Source organism: Toxorhynchites rutilus, chromosome 2 (assembly GCF_029784135.1).
Source record: "Toxorhynchites rutilus septentrionalis strain SRP chromosome 2, ASM2978413v1, whole genome shotgun sequence".
Taxonomy (NCBI): domain Eukaryota; kingdom Metazoa; phylum Arthropoda; class Insecta; order Diptera; family Culicidae; genus Toxorhynchites; species Toxorhynchites rutilus.
The window spans coordinates 142,701,150-142,721,208 of record NC_073745.1 but is presented as its reverse complement, the minus strand read 5'-3'; the positions used below and the strand labels follow the sequence as shown (position 1 = coordinate 142,721,208).

At 38.1% G+C, this 20,059-nt stretch overlaps 1 protein-coding gene and 1 pseudogene across 1 annotated transcript in view; both read left to right on the top strand.

Annotated features, from left to right (window-relative positions):
- The first annotated feature begins 1,984 nt into the window (after nt 1–1,984).
- Nucleotides 1,985–2,151, top strand: LOC129772193 (U4 spliceosomal RNA; annotated as a pseudogene).
- Nucleotides 2,152–4,157: 2,006 nt separating this feature from the next.
- The window catches only part of LOC129769189 (uncharacterized), a 37,533-nt gene continuing 21,631 nt past the window's right edge, over nt 4,158–20,059 (top strand). Inside the window, exon 1 of the mRNA XM_055771284.1 lies at nt 4,158–4,576. Coding sequence (XP_055627259.1) covers nt 4,562–4,576 — 15 coding nt within the window. The 5' untranslated portion in view covers nt 4,158–4,561. The remainder of the gene's footprint in view (nt 4,577–20,059) is intronic.

Here is a 20,059-nt window from a genome sequence, read left to right as displayed (position 1 = left end):
TCTGGATAGACCTTGACACGAGGAGAGGAAACAACTGAGGGGGAGGACGAGGTCGATTGTTGAACGGGAGCGGGATCAGTAGGGCTGGGAGGCAAGTTCGGTAGTAGAGCGGAAGCTGGAGCGGGAGATTGAGGGGGCGAAGAGGAAAAGTTTGCCAATTTTCTTGAGGGGGGCTTGTTAAGGTAGATTACCTCTTTCTCTGAAGAGACATCTTCTGAGGGGGGAACGCGTTTAAGCGACTTCCCAGCCCCCGTTGTAGCTAGTGAGGAGGAAACAGTAGTTTCAATCTCCATGTCAACATGACCTTCTGCCATTACGGCAGATATAAAATAATATAATTTTTATTTTTTTTGTATTTCTAAACCTAATATATATTATACCTAAATCGCACACCAATGCGAATGAAATGAAACGGTGTCCCAATCGAACCGCGTGGCAATCGCTCGGCACAGATGCAACGGTATATCGCACCACAACACGATGATGGAATCGATGACGATGCTAAAGCACACACAGCGATGATACGGCACACGCACCGCGTCCGCCGTGGAGGACTTCTTCCTCACGCTGGTAGTGATTACTGCTCTCCTCACTCGCGCAATAAAGAGAACCCCGTTAGGGCGAAATAACTTCACCAGCCACGAACTGATAACGGTATAATCTCCACTCTATAATAGACGCGCGACTTCGGACTGCGCGAGCTGGATCATTCAAATGTGGTTTATGTTGTGTTAATGATAAATTGTAGATTTTCTCCATATTTCTCTATATTTCAGATTTTCTCCAATATATGGCCGGAAATGCCGCATATCAGTTTCATCACTAGTATCCATGTTTATTTTACAGTTTCTATGTTTGACTTACTTTATCTCCAAATGGAAATTCCTCTGATTTATTTCTATCTTTTATTTCTATACTATACTGGGGTGTAAGATCAAAGTTTCGAAAACGAAAGCGTTACGCCGGAGAACGAGATTTTGAGCGTTAATAGCTACTAAATAACTGAACGAAATGGTATGATAAACACTTCATTCGAAAGATAAAATGTCTACGTGTTCTATGCTTGTTACTTTTTGATCCACAAACTTGTTTCAATAGCCTTGAAATTGCTTTCAAAACAGGCTATTGAAATCACACCAATCGGTGTATAAGCGAGTACCGCTCGGAAATCCACTTATAAATGCGCAACGATTGAGGTACGATCGCTGGAATGGATGGATGTTTCCCTAACACAGACTTCTAAACCATGGAGCCAGGGGAAATCGGCATTGCAAAATAGATACAAGCAGCGAGTACTTTTGTACTCGTTTGCGTTTCTGCGAATTGAAATGTTTCCCCAACACAGACTTCAAAACCAAGGAGCCAGGGAAACCTGACATTGCAAATTAGATACAATCAGCGGATACTTTTGTACTCGTTTGCGCTTTCGCAAATCGGAATGTTTCCCTTACACAGACTTCAAAATCATGGAGCCTGAGGAAATCGGCCTTGCAAAATAGATACAAGCAGCGGGTACTTTTGTACTCTCTTGCGTTTCTGCAAATCGGAATGTTTCCCTAACACAGACAGAGGAAACTTGTATTGCAAATTAGATGCAAGAAGCGGGTACTTTTGTACTCGCTTGCGTTTCTGCAAATCGGAATGTATCCTTAACACGGATTTCAAAACCATGGAGCGTGGGGAAATTGGCATTGAAAATGAAATGCAAGCTGGGGGTACTTTTGTACTCGTTTTGAACCGGGATGTGTTTTCCCAACACAGATTCCGAAACCAATAAGTTGGGAAAATCGGCATTTGCAAGACTGCATATCAATTCATGTCTCCAGCTCACTGAACCTCTACGCATCCCGTTTGATGATTGGGAAAAATATTGTCAACTATTTGCTGCGATAACCACTACCATTATTGGAATTGGAATTTGTTTGCAAGTGAATTCGTAAATTGTTTCATTCATTCACTGGTTTAATCAATACATACAAAAGATAGCTCTGCGCAGCGGCGATATCGTACCCAATGAGGAACATCCGAGGTGCGATTATTGCTAATTGAAAAAACACAAATGACTACTAAGCCAACGACAGTCCTACGTCAACCTTGCGGTTATATCATAGGTATAACCCATCCATAATTTTTTATTTTGAAACATGTTCAAAGTTATGCTAAAAGTTCAAAAAATGCCATAATAATACCAAGTGGAAAGACCGCCTAAAATATCAGGCATGCGTATTTCATAAGGGAAATTATTGTGAACTGTAATACAAACCGTACATTGTTTTTCCGCAAATTTATTTTTATTAAAAAATAATGAAATAAATTCAGGTAAATCGTAATTCAGGTAAATCGATAAACAAATTTCCTGAAATGTTTCAATCAGCTAAATGTACCGATCGGCGTCATTGTTTAGGTTTGGGAAATGTCCATTCAGTACAAATTCAACTATGTATCGATATGCGTCGGAAGTCTCCAGAAATAAATAAAACCAACTTTATTGAATAATTCCGTTATCCAGATTGAGTTAAAAAAGAAACATGAACGTGAAAAATTTGTTTTGAAACATAATATTATTGGGTTTAGATAGGACATATTCACAAAACATTGAGAAAAGGACCAATGCTACCCCATTTTACGGTATTTATTGTTTGAAAACTTACTAGAAACATTTATTCGATATAATTTATGCTCCAAAAACTATTTCTGCATTGTTTATTTTCAATTCATCTTAAAAAGTTACGTTATATCGAGGTTGCCTTATATCGAGGTATGACTGTATCTACACAACGGCTCTGTTCCGATTATGGTGTGACTTCCGTAGTATTTGGGTTCAATCTCCAACGTTTGTAAATAAGTAGCCGGTCCGGTTTATTGCAGAGGAGTCTACTCAAGTTCCCATTGATATATTCCTATTCAAGCTGACCCCTCTGCCCGCGAATACCATGCTAATATTCCACTCTTTCCCTTGGTAACTGTAAGGACTTGGTCATCATCATTTTTGACCTAATTAAAATTCGAATCATCGAATCTAGCTCGATAAGAATGGTTTGCTACTCCCATGCGCTATTCTTTGTTCAATTTCACAGGTTCAGGTAAATCAGTGACTACGAAGTGGACAATCCTGCCACGCTTAAGCTTATTTGAAATCAATTGCCAACGATCAAAAGAAAAACTTCCCATCATGACAATCCACTTGGTACAGCGTTGAAATTCATGGTGAGTAGTGCTGATAGCATCCTATTCAAACTCCGATAATCAAAACAATTTGAATTCCGGCAATTGATTCCATCATATGACATAATCTTATTTCCATGCAAATTAAAAAAGCGAGAAACGTCTATCCGAAGCTCCTCGCTTCGATTTATGTCCTCCTATTTAGGCCATCTCTTCAGCAATGCAAACGATTTGAGACAATACTGTTGTCCCCCAGAGTGATATGCTTTCACTTTGTTACTAAGTCCGCGACAATTACCTTTTCATTAGTATGCCACCCGCCACCAATCGATTCCGACAGATCGATGTGATGATTGTTTCCACCGTTGGCAAGTCAGAGAAGAACAAACTGTAGCAAAAAATATCAACAAATCGACTATTGAAACATAACATCCGATTGCGCCAACCCGGGGGAGAGATGAGGAGAGTTGTCTGCTGTATGGTTAACATTTCTGTTGAAAGAAAGGTTACCTGTCCCTGGCCGTATCGATTGGTCTGCGATACATCCTGAGAATAATGGTCGTGGAAATGATTGAAAGAGCTGGGAATGTTCAAAACAGTTCGCTTTGGCTATCGTTGTGGTGATGGGAACCATCTCCGAGCATCTCTATAGCGTAAAACAAAATATAAACATCACACACAAAATATGCATTTCCCGCGCCCAAGTCTCTTACCTCCATTCTTTCTCTCTCTTTCGCACAATCATCCTTGCTCTGTTCCACGCACATTTTCCATTACCTTCCGCAAAAGTACGTCACAGCGGCGACGCACATATGCACCACCCCTTTCGCGATTTGCCACATTTGGTTTGGCGCGAAAACCTCACCCCCTTCGAGCGGAGCACATGCTGCAGTGGTCTTCAGCAAGAAGAAGCACCTTGGAAGCTTTTTCCCGCGATGGATTTTATAGTAAACATTTCTTTCTTTTAAATTCAGTATCGGTTGGATCGTAACCGTGTACAGTCGCGTTTTGGTGTTTTCGGTTAAATTATCGGGGCGCGTGATAGTGAGCCAAAGAGATCGTTATTAAATCCTCCTCAACAGAAGCGGAAATTGTGCGGTTAAGGTTGGGCTCCTGCTTGCAAGTGCTGTTCTCTTGTGGGGTGGGGCAGTTCATCCGGACAAAGGACCTATACTATCCGGTGCGGAGAGTGTGAAGTTCTAGTGTTGGCTTGGACACAGATCCAAACGGTTCTTGTTGACGATTGAAGCAAGTGTGAAGTAACAACAAGTGATTTTTTCCGGCATCGATAAGGATAAACCAACAGGATACACACGGAGGTGTTCACAACCTGCTAGCTGTGATTGAAACCAACCAGTTTGGGAGATAATCTCCTCGAGTGTTACATCGCAGCAAGATGAGGAAGTGCTATGTAAGTGAAGTGGGATTAAACTCGTCCGGATTCAGGGAGAAGCAAACGAAATAATCAACTTGTTCAGTGGAAGCCACAAGAGACGATGAATGGAGAAAATAAATAAGTAAACTGTGGCAGGAAGGGAACCAAATGGGTTTGATAATGATTTGTAGATAGTGGAGCTTTGTGAGATGAAATGGTACAAAAGATCCATCTAATCGCTAAGTGGTCTGAGCATTGTTTCGACTGTTATGAGTGTTCGTCATGCTAACGTGCAGGGTTGCCAGACCGGGTAATTTATTGAAACTCATGTTCGTGGTATCAGAAAATTTCCTAATTTCGTGATTGCACTTCGTGTTTAAAATATCGTGTCGAATCGTGTGTTGTAAATTTATTTAAATTATTATATGCAAAATCGGTCAAAAAATGGTCGATCCTGTCCCAATTCTTTCCGATTTTTAAAGTTCAATTTTATTTTTTGTTATAAATCCACACAGAATCCATTTTCCCGACTTTTGGGACTATGTAGAAATGGAATTTCTAGTTTCCATGTAACCTATTTTAGCTGAGATTGTTTATTTCATTTATTCCATATATGCCATGCTCCATAGAAAAGGACTCATGGCTTCGAAAAATCTGGTCCAATCGGAAAAAAGATATTCGACTGATTGCAATTTCAATGCACTGGAAGGAAACAACTAAAATATTCAGTTAGAAAAAAAAATGTTTCAAATCATAATCAAGATTCAGGAACATTTTTAAAAATACTGACTTTATTTTCAAAATTATATCGTTTAGTGGTACCGTGCTGGTTTCATACAATAGAAAATTTCATTACATAAACTTAAAAGTTCCCTGTATTGAAAATATAGCGTAACATTGCTAGAAATTCATGATCATTCAATTTCAACATTTCTCATCATCAATCTGCGTTTGATAATAAACTGGCGCTGATTCTATCTTGCTTAAGGGGTAGTGCACATGAACATCATAGAAAGTACGTGATTTTTGCGATTTTTTTTAACCAGAAAATAAATTGCTATGATTAATCTGATATCACAGTTTTATTAGATATATATTACTTAACAACAAACATTGGTGGCAATTGAACTGTCCCCCGAAAAGCCGCAACCGGTTTGTTGAACCCTTGCAGCCAAAACCTTGTAAACTGGTGAGAGCTCTACAAGTTTTTGTAGTGGACTGATTTCAACCGATGATTTTTTTAAGTAATCTTGGATATATTTCCTGTCATCGTACGTAGGATTTTTTTTTCAAAATATTGATTTTTGACGAAATGGCAACATTTTTTGTAAAAAAAAAATCGTTTTTAACTCAAAAATCAAGATAAAAAACAATCACCAAAATTTTATTTTTCAAAATAGCAAAAAAAAACCCTACGTACGATGACAGGAAATTTAGTGGAGAACCTCGGAAAAACTATTCCATCAAAATCGGATGGACCGTTCCGGAGATAGAACTCCCACCAGTTTGCAAAATTTAGTTTCGAAAAAAACGTGTTGAACCGCTCTCTCTCTCTACCCAAATACTTACAGTCAATCGCAAAATTAAGTATGCATCACGTGTTGGTTTGTTATTTTTGAGTTTTTCGGGGTTAAAAAGTAAATAATTAAAAGAGACTCATATCCATCGTAAAATTGAACCTTTTCACTCTCATGTAGTGATGACAAAAAATTTAAATGATCACATTTCTACTTCATGTTTAAAAAACAAACAAAAAATCTTCAATTCAGACGTTGCAAAATTGAGTGTACAGTTCAAGTTTTTTCTCGAGAAGAAAATTGAAATGAGTTCAGAAATGTTAACAGATAACAAAAATAAATCTCCTAGTATTTGGTAAGGCCCTCTTTGGCGTCCAGCACTGTCTGCAAGCATCGAGGCGAGATTTTTGGTCACTGTAAACGGAATGCTCTCCCAGATCTCATTAATCGTCGTTTCGAGTTCTGCTTCTTTGCTTGGATTTTTATTCTTCAGACATTTCTTGATTCCCCACCATAGATGCTCAATGGTGTTCAAATCCGGTGATTGCGGAGGTGTTTTGAGTTGATTGGGGCATTATAGAGTAGGCATTCCCGCACGATGAGATCAGTTTGCTTCGGATCATTATCCTGTTGAAAGTAGAAATCTCGAAAGAGACCCAATTTCTGTACGGGACACTGAAGGTTACGTTTCAGGATGTTCAATGAAGCCATCTTGTCCAACGTCGAATCGATAAACTGCATGGTACCAGTTCCAGAAGCCGCCATCGTACCATACATCACTGACTGCCGTCGCCGTGTTTTACTGTGGGAACCATATGCTGAATCTGGAGCACCGATCCTGGTTTCCTACACACCATCACACCGCCATCCGATTCAAAGAGATTGGTTTTCATCTCATCCGTATGAAGGACCTTGTTCCAGAACTCCTTAGGTCTGTTAACATATGCCTTAGTAAACTGTAGTCGTTTTTTTTCATATTCACCTTTGAGATGAAATACTTTTCACGGCCAACACAACCTCTCAGATTGTTCCTGTATGCTACTCTACGGACAGTGTCTGTGCTGACAGGTCAACTTCACTTTCAGATCATTTAACATATTCGTAATTTCATGACCTTTCTCCAAAAATTTCAGGAGTTTTTACCTTAATTCGTTCTTAGTACATCTATCATTCAGAACATTTGTTTGAATTCCCCGACCCAAAAACGAATACCCTCATATGATCGAAATTTCCTTAATGGGTAAATCATGTTAAAATGAGATCCCTAATTTTGGATATGCCCTTGTCAAAAAATAGTTTCAACTAAAATTAGCCGTATGAAAATGAAAATGGAAAATGACATTTTGGGTAGCCACATTGTACACATCGTACAGAGTCGGAGTTTGTTGGACCTTAGGAATTTGTGGAGCCCGTAGTAGACAAGAATTCGGTTGATTATACGTCTTCGAATTTCACGGCTGTTATTTTTGTCAGTTATTATCAACCAGTCGAGAAGATGAACTCGTTGCCGTCGTTTATAACACTTTTACCAAGAGGGATGTTGCAATCAACCCCTTCTGTTAGGATGCATTTAGTCTTAGATACATTGAATCGAAGCCTAATCAGCCCTACTCCCTTGGAGAGTACCGCTTTGAGGCCATCCTTATTAACTGCTTTGTGGTTCTTTAGCTGAATAATTGCCTCCTTACCTTCACTCTCCGTAGGAGGTGGTACATCGTCATTTTTCATTGCACCGGTGATGTAGTTCTCTTCAACAACGTCTTGGTCTCCTATCTGTTCGCTGTTTAGGTGTCCATCGTAGATTCCTCTTTTCTTTTTCATGCACATTTCGGCCCACGGCTCAAAACCTTTATGCGAGGCATTTGTTTTATGGAGAATTTGTGCGACTCTCGAAAACGATAAAACAGCTGCACTTATTCACAATCTTCCTCTTTCAGGCGAGGCGATCTTCCCCAAAAGAGAGGTGTTTGATGCTTTCACTTCAGTCGATATCATTCCACGTTCTGTCGAATCACTCGTTGCAACATGGCTGCGCGTGCTGCATCCTTCTTGCTCATAAGCGCTATGAACTAGTCGTCAAACCATTCGTTTTTTCCACGTTGTTCATACTCGATGACGATGACGATCTGTGTGTATATGTTGCCATAACTTTGAGTTCCTCTAGCCCAATGGTTTCTCAAAGTGGTCGATTTCGGTTTTCCAGGGGTCCAGCGAAAGAAACGAAAATTGATATTGAGGGTTGACGGGGTCCGAATATCGACCCCCCTATAAAATAACACAAGTTCTTATTTGAAATATTTAAGATGCTCCATAAGTTGTGCTACGTGAACCGCACTGTTATAAGAATGACCAGGGTTGCAACATTTGATCCCGTAATTTTTTTCTGAACAAATCTGTATATACATCTGTATTTTTAGCAAAATAAATCTGTATCAAAAAACTAACGGAAAAAATGGAAAGAAAGGTTTATTTCATTTTGAATTCAATGTTTTTATTTACGGTTTGCTTAAGTCGTCTCAATACAACAAAACAAATCATAAAAAAAGTTTTCCCATAGTAAATCGTATGATGTTATACATAGTTTTGTTGAACTTTGCTTTTCTTAAATTTTCCGTCTATTTCATCCTTAACGCTCCTCCTTGAGCTGATACATAGTACTTTGTTTTCAAAATAAAGTCCATCATTGTGGAAGCCAGCCGATCTCAGAACTTTGCTTTGTTGGCATTGTGAAGCGAGAATGTACACGTTGATGAATGTGGAATTAAAAAAAAGTGTCCCAAAAACATCCTTAGCAGGAATGGAGAAGTGAGGTGACATTTCAACTGGTACAACATTTTTATAAATCTAGGTACATATATTCATGACTCAACGATAAGAAAGCAATGTTTATTAGTAAGTTTACTAGTAAGAAAATGAACTGTAATTAATTTAACATTTGAATTTGAAATTGAAAAAATATCTCTAAATTCAATAACTTTGCAGAAATTTTTAATTCTGTATATACACATTCTGTATCGGAAATTTGACAAAAAATCTGTAAAATACACAATATTTTGTATATGTGGCAACCCTGAGAATGACTAATATCTAAGTAGAAAATATTATTGCTGTACATTTTAAAAGCTCAACAAGGCGATTAGTGTGCACAAGATGAAAATAAAAAAGTACAAAAATTACAAGATGAAAGATACGGTAAAAAAAAACAAAAAAAGGTTCTTGTAAGATAATATGTAGGAGTTCTTCAGGCATGTTTAACATTTCTCTGTATTTTAAACATATACGCAATTTAACACGAAAGAAGTCATCATCAAATTCATGTCCAAACACGCTCCTGATATTTTACTGTATAACACGATGGCCCTTAGGTTGCAAGTTCTTATGCGTTCTGGAATACGTTGGAGCTTGAATGATAATGTACTCAACTTCTAATTCCATTCAAGAGATTACAAGGTCGCCAAGAGGGAAAAATGTTATTCAATTTATCATAGACCAACAGATTTTCTATCTAGTTGGACGAGTCTACATTACCTAGCAACGAAGCTCTGTTGTTATGGTATGTTCGATATATTTAAGATGAAAATATCTGTCAAGAAATTATTTTTGCTACATATATATAAAGACTGATACTAGAGGAGAATTGGTCAGTTTTTTTACCGGAAAAGCTATTCCATGGAACATTCAGACTGATGGTGCACCATCAAAGGGTGGTCGTCTTCGTGGTTTTACAGCTCACTCAAAATTACAACTTACTTAAGGTACTGGCCATTCACTGCGTGATTCACAGACAGCATTAAGTAGCAAAAAATCTGAGCCCTAGATCGCATCAGTCTTTACTATATGCTATGGGTGCTATCAAAAACCTCCGAAGCAATTCTTTGAATTCTCGAAGCAATTCTTTGATTACTCAGCTTTTCAGCTTTTTTGAATATGTGTTTCAGCTGCCGGGTGACGATTTCAACTTGATTGAAACAATATCAATAGTATCGGCCCTTCTGACAAAACTTTCCAAACAAAATTTAGGCAAAAGAGAATATTCACAGTTTCCGCATTTGTCAAAATTATTACAAAAATTTCAAGACCATGTTATATTATCATATGACGCATTACACAAGGATTTTACTAAAATGTTTTAGATCTTCAAAATTTTCTAATTCCTAACTCCGTCTATTTTTGGAAAAATGTCGGGAGTGTGAATTGAACTTGTGACCTTTTGCGTGAGAAGTGCGGATGTTACCACTACGCCAGATTGCCTTCGTGAGAAAATAATGTCAAGTTCATTAATTTAACCAACTGTAATGTTTTCAAATTGATAATTATTCAGTAAGAAAAAAACTAAAGATAGGATTTTCATAGAAATTTGGCTATGGGGATCTAAGGTATGACTTAATTCTGGAAAAGGGGTCTTTTGCCCAAAACAGTTCGAGAACCCCTGCTCTAGCCATTGTATATGGCACTGGGATGAGCGCTGATGTCTTCTGTCATTGATGACTGACAGTTTAGAGTGCAGTTTACCCACCATCAGGCAGTGGTCTGAATCAATGTTAGCACCACGGTAGTTCTGACTTCGATGATATCTGGGAACTGCCGTCCATCGATCAAAACGTGGTTAATTCGTATTTCCGATTGCTGCGGTTATCTCCAGGTGTGACGGTATTGGAGGTTGTGCTGGAAGAAGGTGGTACGTACTCCCATGTTCTAGAAGGCAGCGAAGGCGATAAGTACATAGCCGTTTTCGTTGGTTCGTTGATGAACGCAGAACCTACCAATTACCGATCTGAACTCCTTCTCTCAGCCGACCTGAGCGTTTAAATCACCAACGAGGATGTTGATGTCGTGTTTTGGGCAGCGATCGTATTCACGCTCTAACTGCGCGTTGAATTCTTCTTTTTCGTGCTACCTAGATGGGACCGTGGACGTTGATGATGCTGATGTCCCAAAGTAATGGGCAATGATTGAAGAAATTATAATTTATGAGATAAAAATGCGTAACAAAGAATTCGTGCCAGTTGCAAATAGGAAGGATGTTTACAGAGGTGGAAAACGATTTTTTAGAGTGGAGGAATTCGTGGAGCTAACGGATTATAGAGCAAATCCACGCCAAAAAAAGTTTGTACGTATGATGGCAGGTACCAAAATCATTATTTTCATTATCAGGTGACCAATTTCATTTACGACTGATTTTTTATAAAGACTATCTTTGATCATTGACCTTTCTTTGGTAAAATAATAACTCGGAATCCAGACGTCTGCTTAAAATATGAATTACGGCAAAGTTGTTGGGAAATCAATTAACTATCTAGGAAAAATAACATGGGGACATTTTTTTGAGTCATGAAAAACTTTTAATATTGAACTCAATCCTTGAGTAATATTTTTCAACGCTGTATTCAAAATGTTATTTTTTCAAATCATTACTCGAAATTGTAGGAAAATCATAGTACACTGATTTCCCAAAATTCCGAGTAATTATTTTTTCGAAAAAAAGTTCAAATGTATTGGATACGCCCTTATTAAAATCGGTCCTAATTGGAATCATTGATAAATTAAAAAAAATTAAAGCCTTTTTAAAATGGAAATTGTGATTTTGAACAGTTGCAACAAGATTTAACATACTCAGAAGTGTGGTGTTCAAGACTCGACCGCATTGTTAACGTAGAACTACCAAATCACTGCAGGCGAGGACTAGTGTTACGGAACAAACTTTCATTTTCAGTTTTCGACGAACACAGCTCTCACGCTAAACTTTGAAGCCACCTTTAATTCGAAAACAATGTACAGCATTCTCTGCGTTTTTCATTTTTCATGTCGCAATAACTTGTTCTTTCTGAAGCTTCGAAAATTTCTTCTAGCTTCCAGCGTAGCGCCTACCGTAGTTTGCGCCTCCTCTTCTGCATCCCTTTAGTTTAGCACGAAATGCGTTTATAGTGCAAATCACCATCGAAGGAACCCTCTTGACGAAATTCCCAATAAAGCACCGGTTGCCAAAATCAACACTACATTTTGACGCCACTTGTAACTCTGAAAAATGCTCGAACTCACGGAAATTGAATGATTGATCGGAAAAAGTTACCAATAAGTCCCTGAATTCACAAAAACTTTTTTTTTGACAAAAAAAACATATAAAAATCAATTCGCTTTAAATTATGTCGCATATTACTTTAGAACACACCGAAAATTTTCAAATAACTCAAATCAAATTTTTGGGGCTTTAAAAAGTCCGATGGGTAGTTTTGTAGATCATAAAAAACAGTATAAAAAATGGTACAGGTCGCGTGAAAACCGCTTGTTTTGGCGTGGAATTGCACTAATTTTTTGTCTACCTGACAACTACCTGGGCAACGGAAAAGTCACTAATGTTGAAACCATGAAAATTATGATAATTGTCAAACAGAACTTAGATCTGGAATATGATAAATTTAATGATAAAACTTTCGAACATCATAATTTCCTTCACAACGTCATTTCATCATCTAAACATTCCTTCGTTGAATTCCTAAGAATATTTGATTATTTTGTTTTATACTCGGCTATATTCACTCAATAAAAATGTTTCGAAAAATATCAAAAGTATTTTTTTTGGCTTACGTGTCTCGTTTTTATTCCTGAAACTATTTGGTCAGCCTACCCCTCACCGATATCGAGATGATCGGATGCAAAGTCGCCACTGCTCTTGTTACATACATCAAGAAAACTCCTTCTCCACTTTCGATTATGTGAGATCTAAGAGATCTAAGAGATTTGTAGCCAAGTGCTTTCATGTGCTGATTGATGGGGAAAGAGCAATCCACCAATGACCATGTCGCAGAACTCTACTAGAAGTTTTCGCTTATCTCCTCTAGACAATGCTTACGATCAAGTTCCTCGTTGTTAGAGTCAATCTTTGCGTTGAAACCACCTAGATAAATTTGAAGGTTCTTCTTCTGTAGGAGTATTGTACCACTGCGACCATTAGTTTGATCTATTGTAGTGCACTCCAGTTTGCTTTGTATGCAGTGTCAGTTCGTTCCATCACTCAGGGAATAAGTGATGGTCGCATCAGGACTTTGCATATCCCCTCACGAAGGTATGACTTCCTTTATGAAGTTCCTTACCTGTTTTGGTTCAGCAGACCAAATCTCGTTAGGCATAAGAATGCCCTTTCCAAGAATTCGCAGTCTTCGCTGAATTAATGTACTGCATAGACACAGTAAATGTTCCGTAGTTTCAGCTTCGAAATTGCAGAAACGACAATTATCATCTGCCAGTTTTCCGATTTTTTTAAGGTGATACCTGCTCGGAGAGTTTCCGGTCAATAGACCGGTTAATGTACTCAAATCTGCATTATTCAAGCTGAGTAGGTTGCGTGTTACTCTGTCACAAGGTGTAATGAATAATTTGGATTGTCTTGGTGTTGATAGAGCCCTCCAGTTGGCTTCAATCATTGATATTTCCCAGGTTTTGAGCTAAAATTTAATGCATGATGTTGATAGTGCACAAAAAGGCTCAGGCCCGACGAACTTAGTTGAAGATCCTAATCTTGCTAAGAGATCGGCTTTTTCATTACCATCTATACCGCAGTGACCAGACACCCAGTATAGGTTAACTTCGTTAGTAGCAGCTAGTTGTTTTAAGGATAGAATACATTCCCAAACTAGCTTTGACTAACATGTGTATGCTTTTACTGCATTTAGAGCTGCTTGGCTATCTGAAAAGATACAGATATTGGCATACCTGTATTTTCTAGTCAAACAAATATTTGTACATGTTAGAATAGCTTGTATTTCTGCTTGGAAAACTGTTGGCCACTGTCCCATTGGAATTGACATGCCGATTTCTGGTCCAATAATCCCAGCTCCCGTAGATTTACCTATTTTAGATCCATCGGTATAAAACACGAGTGATCCTGGACGAGTTTTGGGACCACCTTCTTCCCATTCGTTGCGATTGAATTCAATCACTTTGAAGGGAACACTGAAGTTAGTCTTTGTTTCCATCCAGTCTTCATTCGTGCTTACTATAGTGTTCAGTTGAAAATCTTTCAGGATTTGTAAATGCCCTGTGAGATCTCCTTCTAGAAAATGTTTTATACGTTTCAGCCTAAGAGCACCTTTTTCCGCTTCAAATTGCACGTATTGGTGCAAGGGTAGAAGGTATTAAAGAGCATCTAGGGCTTTGTAGGGTGCGCTGGGCATTGATCCAGTTATTGATACGCACAAGCCAGACGTTGTAGTTTATCGAGCCTTTTCTGAGCTGATATTTGTGTAGTTTTAGGCCACCACACTAGCGAAGCATATGTTAGTCTGGGTCTCGAAATTGCCGAGTAAATCCAGTGAATCATTCTCGGTTTTAGCCCCCACTTTATCCCGAATATAGTACTACAACTCCAGAGCACAGTCTGGGCTTTACATATTGCATACTCCAGTTGGTCGTTCCAATTCAGTTTTTGGTCAAGCATGACACTTAAATATTTGGTTCGTTTTGAAAGCTCCAATTGTAACCTCCCAATCTAAGAGGTGGGATCGCATACTTTCTTTTTCTGGTGAATGGAATTATCTCTGTTTTTGAAGGATTGACGCTGAGTCCTTCCAGTTTGCACCATTTAAGTGTGTAGTTAAGTGCTGTTTGTATTCTATTGGAAGTAGTATACTCACGTTTACCCCTCACTAAGATGATTATGTTATCAGCAAAACCTATGACTTCGTATCCTAAATTAGCTAGGTTATTAAGAAGGTCATCGACAACTAGGGACCACAACAGAGGAGACAGAAGTGCTCCTTGAGGGCAACCTCTAGTTGGTTTCGTTGTTAGAGTAGATCCTCCTAATTTAGCTGTTATTAGTCGGTTGGTTAGCATGGCATGTATCCATTGGGGAAACACATGTCAAAACTACATTTTTTCATAGCTTTATTTGTAGAGTTGTAGGATGCATTGACAAAACAAAATTGTGTAAAGTTTACTTCAGCGCTTTCTCATTCATGTATGTAGATTATACACGATGGAATGCAAAAAGCACACAACAAAAACCCCCCAAATTTGAAGGTTACACGTCGGAATTTTTTCTGCCACGCAGAGTTTTCCTACAAATCGGCAGCATCGGTTGACGCGTAACACTGTACTATCGTGAGTTTTCTAACTCGTGTTCTAAGTCCAGCAACGATTACCCTTTCATTTATCTGTTCTCACCTTATGAGGAAATGGGTGTGTGGGTCTAACAATGACCCAACTTCTTGATCCCGAAGTACGTTTTCCCCTCGAATGCAAAAGTATACCAAGACTTACCCGGATATTATCTTCTGTTCACCAGCGTTCGACCAACGGACTTCGCTCAATTGCGGGATGTCGAGCATTGGGCGACTGGCTCTTCTAGTTAATTGAGCCAGCTTACGTTGCTGGGCAAGAGTACGATTCATTTTCATTTTTTTTATAATTCGTTTATTTGTACAGGCTCAGTTACATAGGTTTAAAGAAGCCAACCTCTCAACTATACTTTTACTATTAACATGTTTTCTTAATTCTACGGTTAATGAAATAGGAAACCGATTACTCGCGGTCGACTCGAGTTTAGAAGGGTGACACATTTTCCTAAGGAAAAGGATGGGATGAAAGGAGATTGTAACCATGTTCACACTCACACTCACACTCACTTTCACATTCATACTCACACATCACACTGAATTCTTAAACTATCCTCACATCTAATATGTATTAACAATTTAACTTATTCTAATGTTAGGGAACCGATAGCTCACGAAGGACGAAAAGGAGGGGAAAATGGGGGGGGGGGGAAAGGATGTAAGCACAATCACACTCGAAGATCGATATCTTTAAGGAAAACATATATTTGGGACATGTAATCAAGGTCTAACCGAGCCAACACATCTCTCACCGGTACATTGAGCTGCCTTCCTCGGGCCCGAAGGGAGTTTTCTAAATTCGATCTGGCGACAAGATATAGCTCGCACGACCAAACAACGTGTTCGATGTCGTGGTAACCATTATTTCATTTTCATTGTTTTCATTTGAAATATTGTTGTCAAATAATTCAGCTCTCGATCATTTTCCGTTTTGAATGAAAACTTTATTTCAGGTATAGAAGGATGTTGACCTAAGTTTGGCAGCTTCAGCTTCAACATCCCTTAAAAGTAAGGTTGAGGCGGCATTCCATGAGGATTTTTTGTAGAACCTACTACGAATCTCATCGCACCCACTTACATCGCGTTTGCTCGGACGTAATTATACCTAAAATCAATATCTAGAGGCCGCTCCGCAATACACATCCGGTGCCGTGCAGCAGGCAGAACCTAAAATAGTTCTTGTCCGGAATTTATTTCCAAAATATAATTATTCTGTCAGTGTATAGAAAAATCGCATTAGTTTGCATGCTGTCAAGTTACTGCAATTATCATTTCAAATAATTGGAGGAACTCAGTAGTATTGTAATTGCTAATAAAGTGGAATAATCAAATGATGGTAAAAGCTCCCATTGAACTTAATGTTGGAATAAATACTTGGAATTGATCTACTATTTAAAAAAATGAAACACGAACATCAGCAAACATCTAGTTTGCATCAGTCGTGCTCATAATTACTTACCAAGATGTTTTTTTCCAAAACAGTTCAAATTAGCAAAATTTCGAAAATGCGAGTGCAAAATTAAAATCAATTGACCTGGTAACCCTTCTCCCCGGCAAAGTGAATCAACCCGGCGATTCATGCTACGCGCAAACGACGGCTGCTCAGCCCACAGACTTAATTAAAGCAAACAATCGATGCCAAACACTGTGCAGATTTAAACACAATCAATTCAAGCAGCAGTTCGCGTCAGTTGTTGATTCGGGCGAGGAAAAGGTGAAAATACGGAGCGCGCGCGCTGGAAGACCGTAACACAAAAGTTAACTAGCGGAGAGCATTACCAGGTACTAACTCAGTGAGGATGTTATAATGGTTTAGGCGAAAACGCAAACCACAAAAATCACCGGAGATGCCTCTGAAGGTACACACCGGCATAATACGAATCACATGTAGAGTTAGGTATGTGAGCATAAAGCGAGGCTTACAAATGCTTGGCTGATTCCAGAAGAGCGGGGCATTCCACGAAGTGCGTAAAAAGTGGCACGCGGTCCAATAATTGGCGTGGCGCTATTCTCAGATTATGTTGATTATTACTGCCGGTTTGCGCACATTTATTCTCTCACCTATGCTGCTCTCGGTACAATAGGAAGAGAGGTTCGACCGGTGAAGAAAAAACGAAACAACAATAAAACCGGTGTTTGTGTGGGTAAACATGCGGTATGCCGCGGGGTGAATACGATTCAATTTGATGAGTGGTCTTTTTTATAATAACTAGTATTGGCTAGACTGATCGGGTTGACTGATTATCAAGCAAGCTTATTTTCGATTTCTATCGTTTTCTTTGGATGCAAAATTTGGCAGACATGCTTTCGTTGACCTTTATGCTTTCACTTTTAATGTACAAGTGAAATTTAACGTTTATGTTCTATTATTTATGAAGAATGCTCCCGGTGAAATCAATAATTGTGGTGGAAAAAAACGTGTTATCTAGTCTTCATTATTTTCTATACAAATAATTTGAGAAACTTACTTAACTATCGTTAAAGGTGTTTGGTTTCAAGAGATTGTGGCAAAACTAAAAGTTAATGTTTTGCGTCAAACATATTGAACCTTGATTGTTCCAATAGAAGGTTTTAATTTATCAGCAGGTGAAAAATTAAGATCAAAACTACGATTGGAGTAGGACAACAACTAATTTTTTTTCGAGAACCAGTCTCAGTCTAACGACAAATTTTAATGTCTTCTATATTTATATCTTTAAATCTTTTACTGTCAATAATGATGATAATGTCTTCATACTATTTTAGAAGAGTAACAATTTTTGTCGGTAACACGTTAGTGAAGAGAAGGGTTTAATTCGATGTAATTCAATTGTCAACAGGTTAAATCTAGCTGATCATCTTCTTCGGGTTCATCTTTTTCATCACTTGGAGGGTTGTTTTCATACCGAAAGATATCAACCAACTTATCACGGATTGTCGGATTTTTGTTCAATTTCTCCCTTTTTTATTTTAATCATCACAGTCGTTTTCATAATCTTCCAATGAATGTGTACACCTCCGGTTTGATCATCGGAGTAGAATTCAATGATCCTAATGATCCGATCAGCTAACTCCGATTAATACAACAAACCGTTGTTTCAATGTAAAATGTGAAACGTTAAGATCAAACACTTAAGGAAAATGTGTCACCCTTCTAAACTCGAGTCGACCGCGAGTAATCGGTTTCCTATTTTATTAACCGTAGAATTAAGAAAATATGTTAATAGTAAAAATATAGTTTGGCTTCTTTAAACATATGTAACTGAGCCTGTAAAAATAAACGAATTAACAAAAAAAAATCGAACACCGTAGAAACTGCATTGAATGCATGCTGGAGGCTGGTTATTGTGTTATACATTCTGTCAAATAAATACCGGGAATATGTAATTTCAAATTTTCCCGCTGAACATTTTTCGTTTTTTAACGTTGATAAAACTTTCAGCGGTCTTAATATCAATTTTGAGTGCGATCATTATGAACTCGATTTTTCATGTGAATAATTCTATTGGACAAAGATATCGTGTGAACTTTTTTGTTGCAAACAAAATTTCTTGTGCTGAAACGTTGGAAATGTTGCAGAATATAAATGGTGTAACTATGTTGATACACTCGGCGAAAAGATTAGAGGAACAGTATGCGAAGTCGGATATTTTAAGTGTATTTTGACATGCTGTAACTTCGTGAAAAATCAACGCATATCGATGAGATGTGCATCATTTTAAAGCTTTCAGGTATTAGAATATTTTATGAACATATTTCTATTTTGTTGCATCAATTTCAAAAAATGCCAAAAACAGGATTTTTATAATGCTTTACAAAATCCACTGTAATTCTGCAGATATCACAGTAAGTTCTAATGTTTGCAGGCAAATTTTTAGCCTAGTGTATTCGCTAAACATCCGTGAACGTTCCATATTAAAACGTTCTGCCGTTTTTTTCTAGCCGTTTTTTTCAAAGTTGGGAGTAAATTAGAGGAGCATTTAATCGCAAATCGTACCAGTAGTATAAAACCATACGCGACTCTCAGAATGAACGATTCGTAACTTTCGTCTTTTTGAGTTTGTGGGTTAAGAGTGCGTGCATGTGTGGAAATGCGTATGAATATGTGTGAGTATCATCACTCCTTACAATATTTGTACCTAAAAACGCATGAAAACGAAAGTTACGAATCGTTCTGAGAGACAAATTAAAAAGACGTGCATTCAATCGATATGCGTTGATTTTTCACGAAGTTACAGCATGTCATAAATCGCTTAAAATTTCCGACTTCGCACACTGTTCCTTTAATTTCTTTGTCTTGTGTATATTTGGTATAACTATGTCGGAAACAAGGGTGCAGGAATAGTATAAGGCATTCAAAGACAGCCGATAAGATACCATCCACCACTTCAACTGATGAAAACATCGACAAAATAAACGAAATGGAGCTCGGAAATGGTCATTTCCGTTCAAGTTCAGCCCGTGGATTATGGTGAGGCAATTGAACGGGTTACAGAAATTAAATATCTCGGAGTAGTTATATTGTCTAGAGTCACATATTGAAAATGTCATCAAAAAGATTGCTAGAAAATATGGCGTCATATGCCGTTTGAAGAATGAGTTAACCGTACGAAGTGAAATCAAATTGTATAAATCACTCGTCTCACCTCACATAGACTTCTGCTCATCCATCTTGTTCCTTGCAAATAGTACACAATTATTGAGATTGCAGCGCTTACAGAATATGATCATGCGATTAATATTAAAATGTCATAGATACACTTCCTCTAACATAATGTTGGACGCGCTACAGAGGATCTGTTAAGCAAAGGATTTATTACTTGACAATGGTGTTCATCTTTAAAATTTTGAATGGAATGCTGCCTCGATATTTGTGTGATCGAATTGAACGTGATTTCCATAGTTATAAT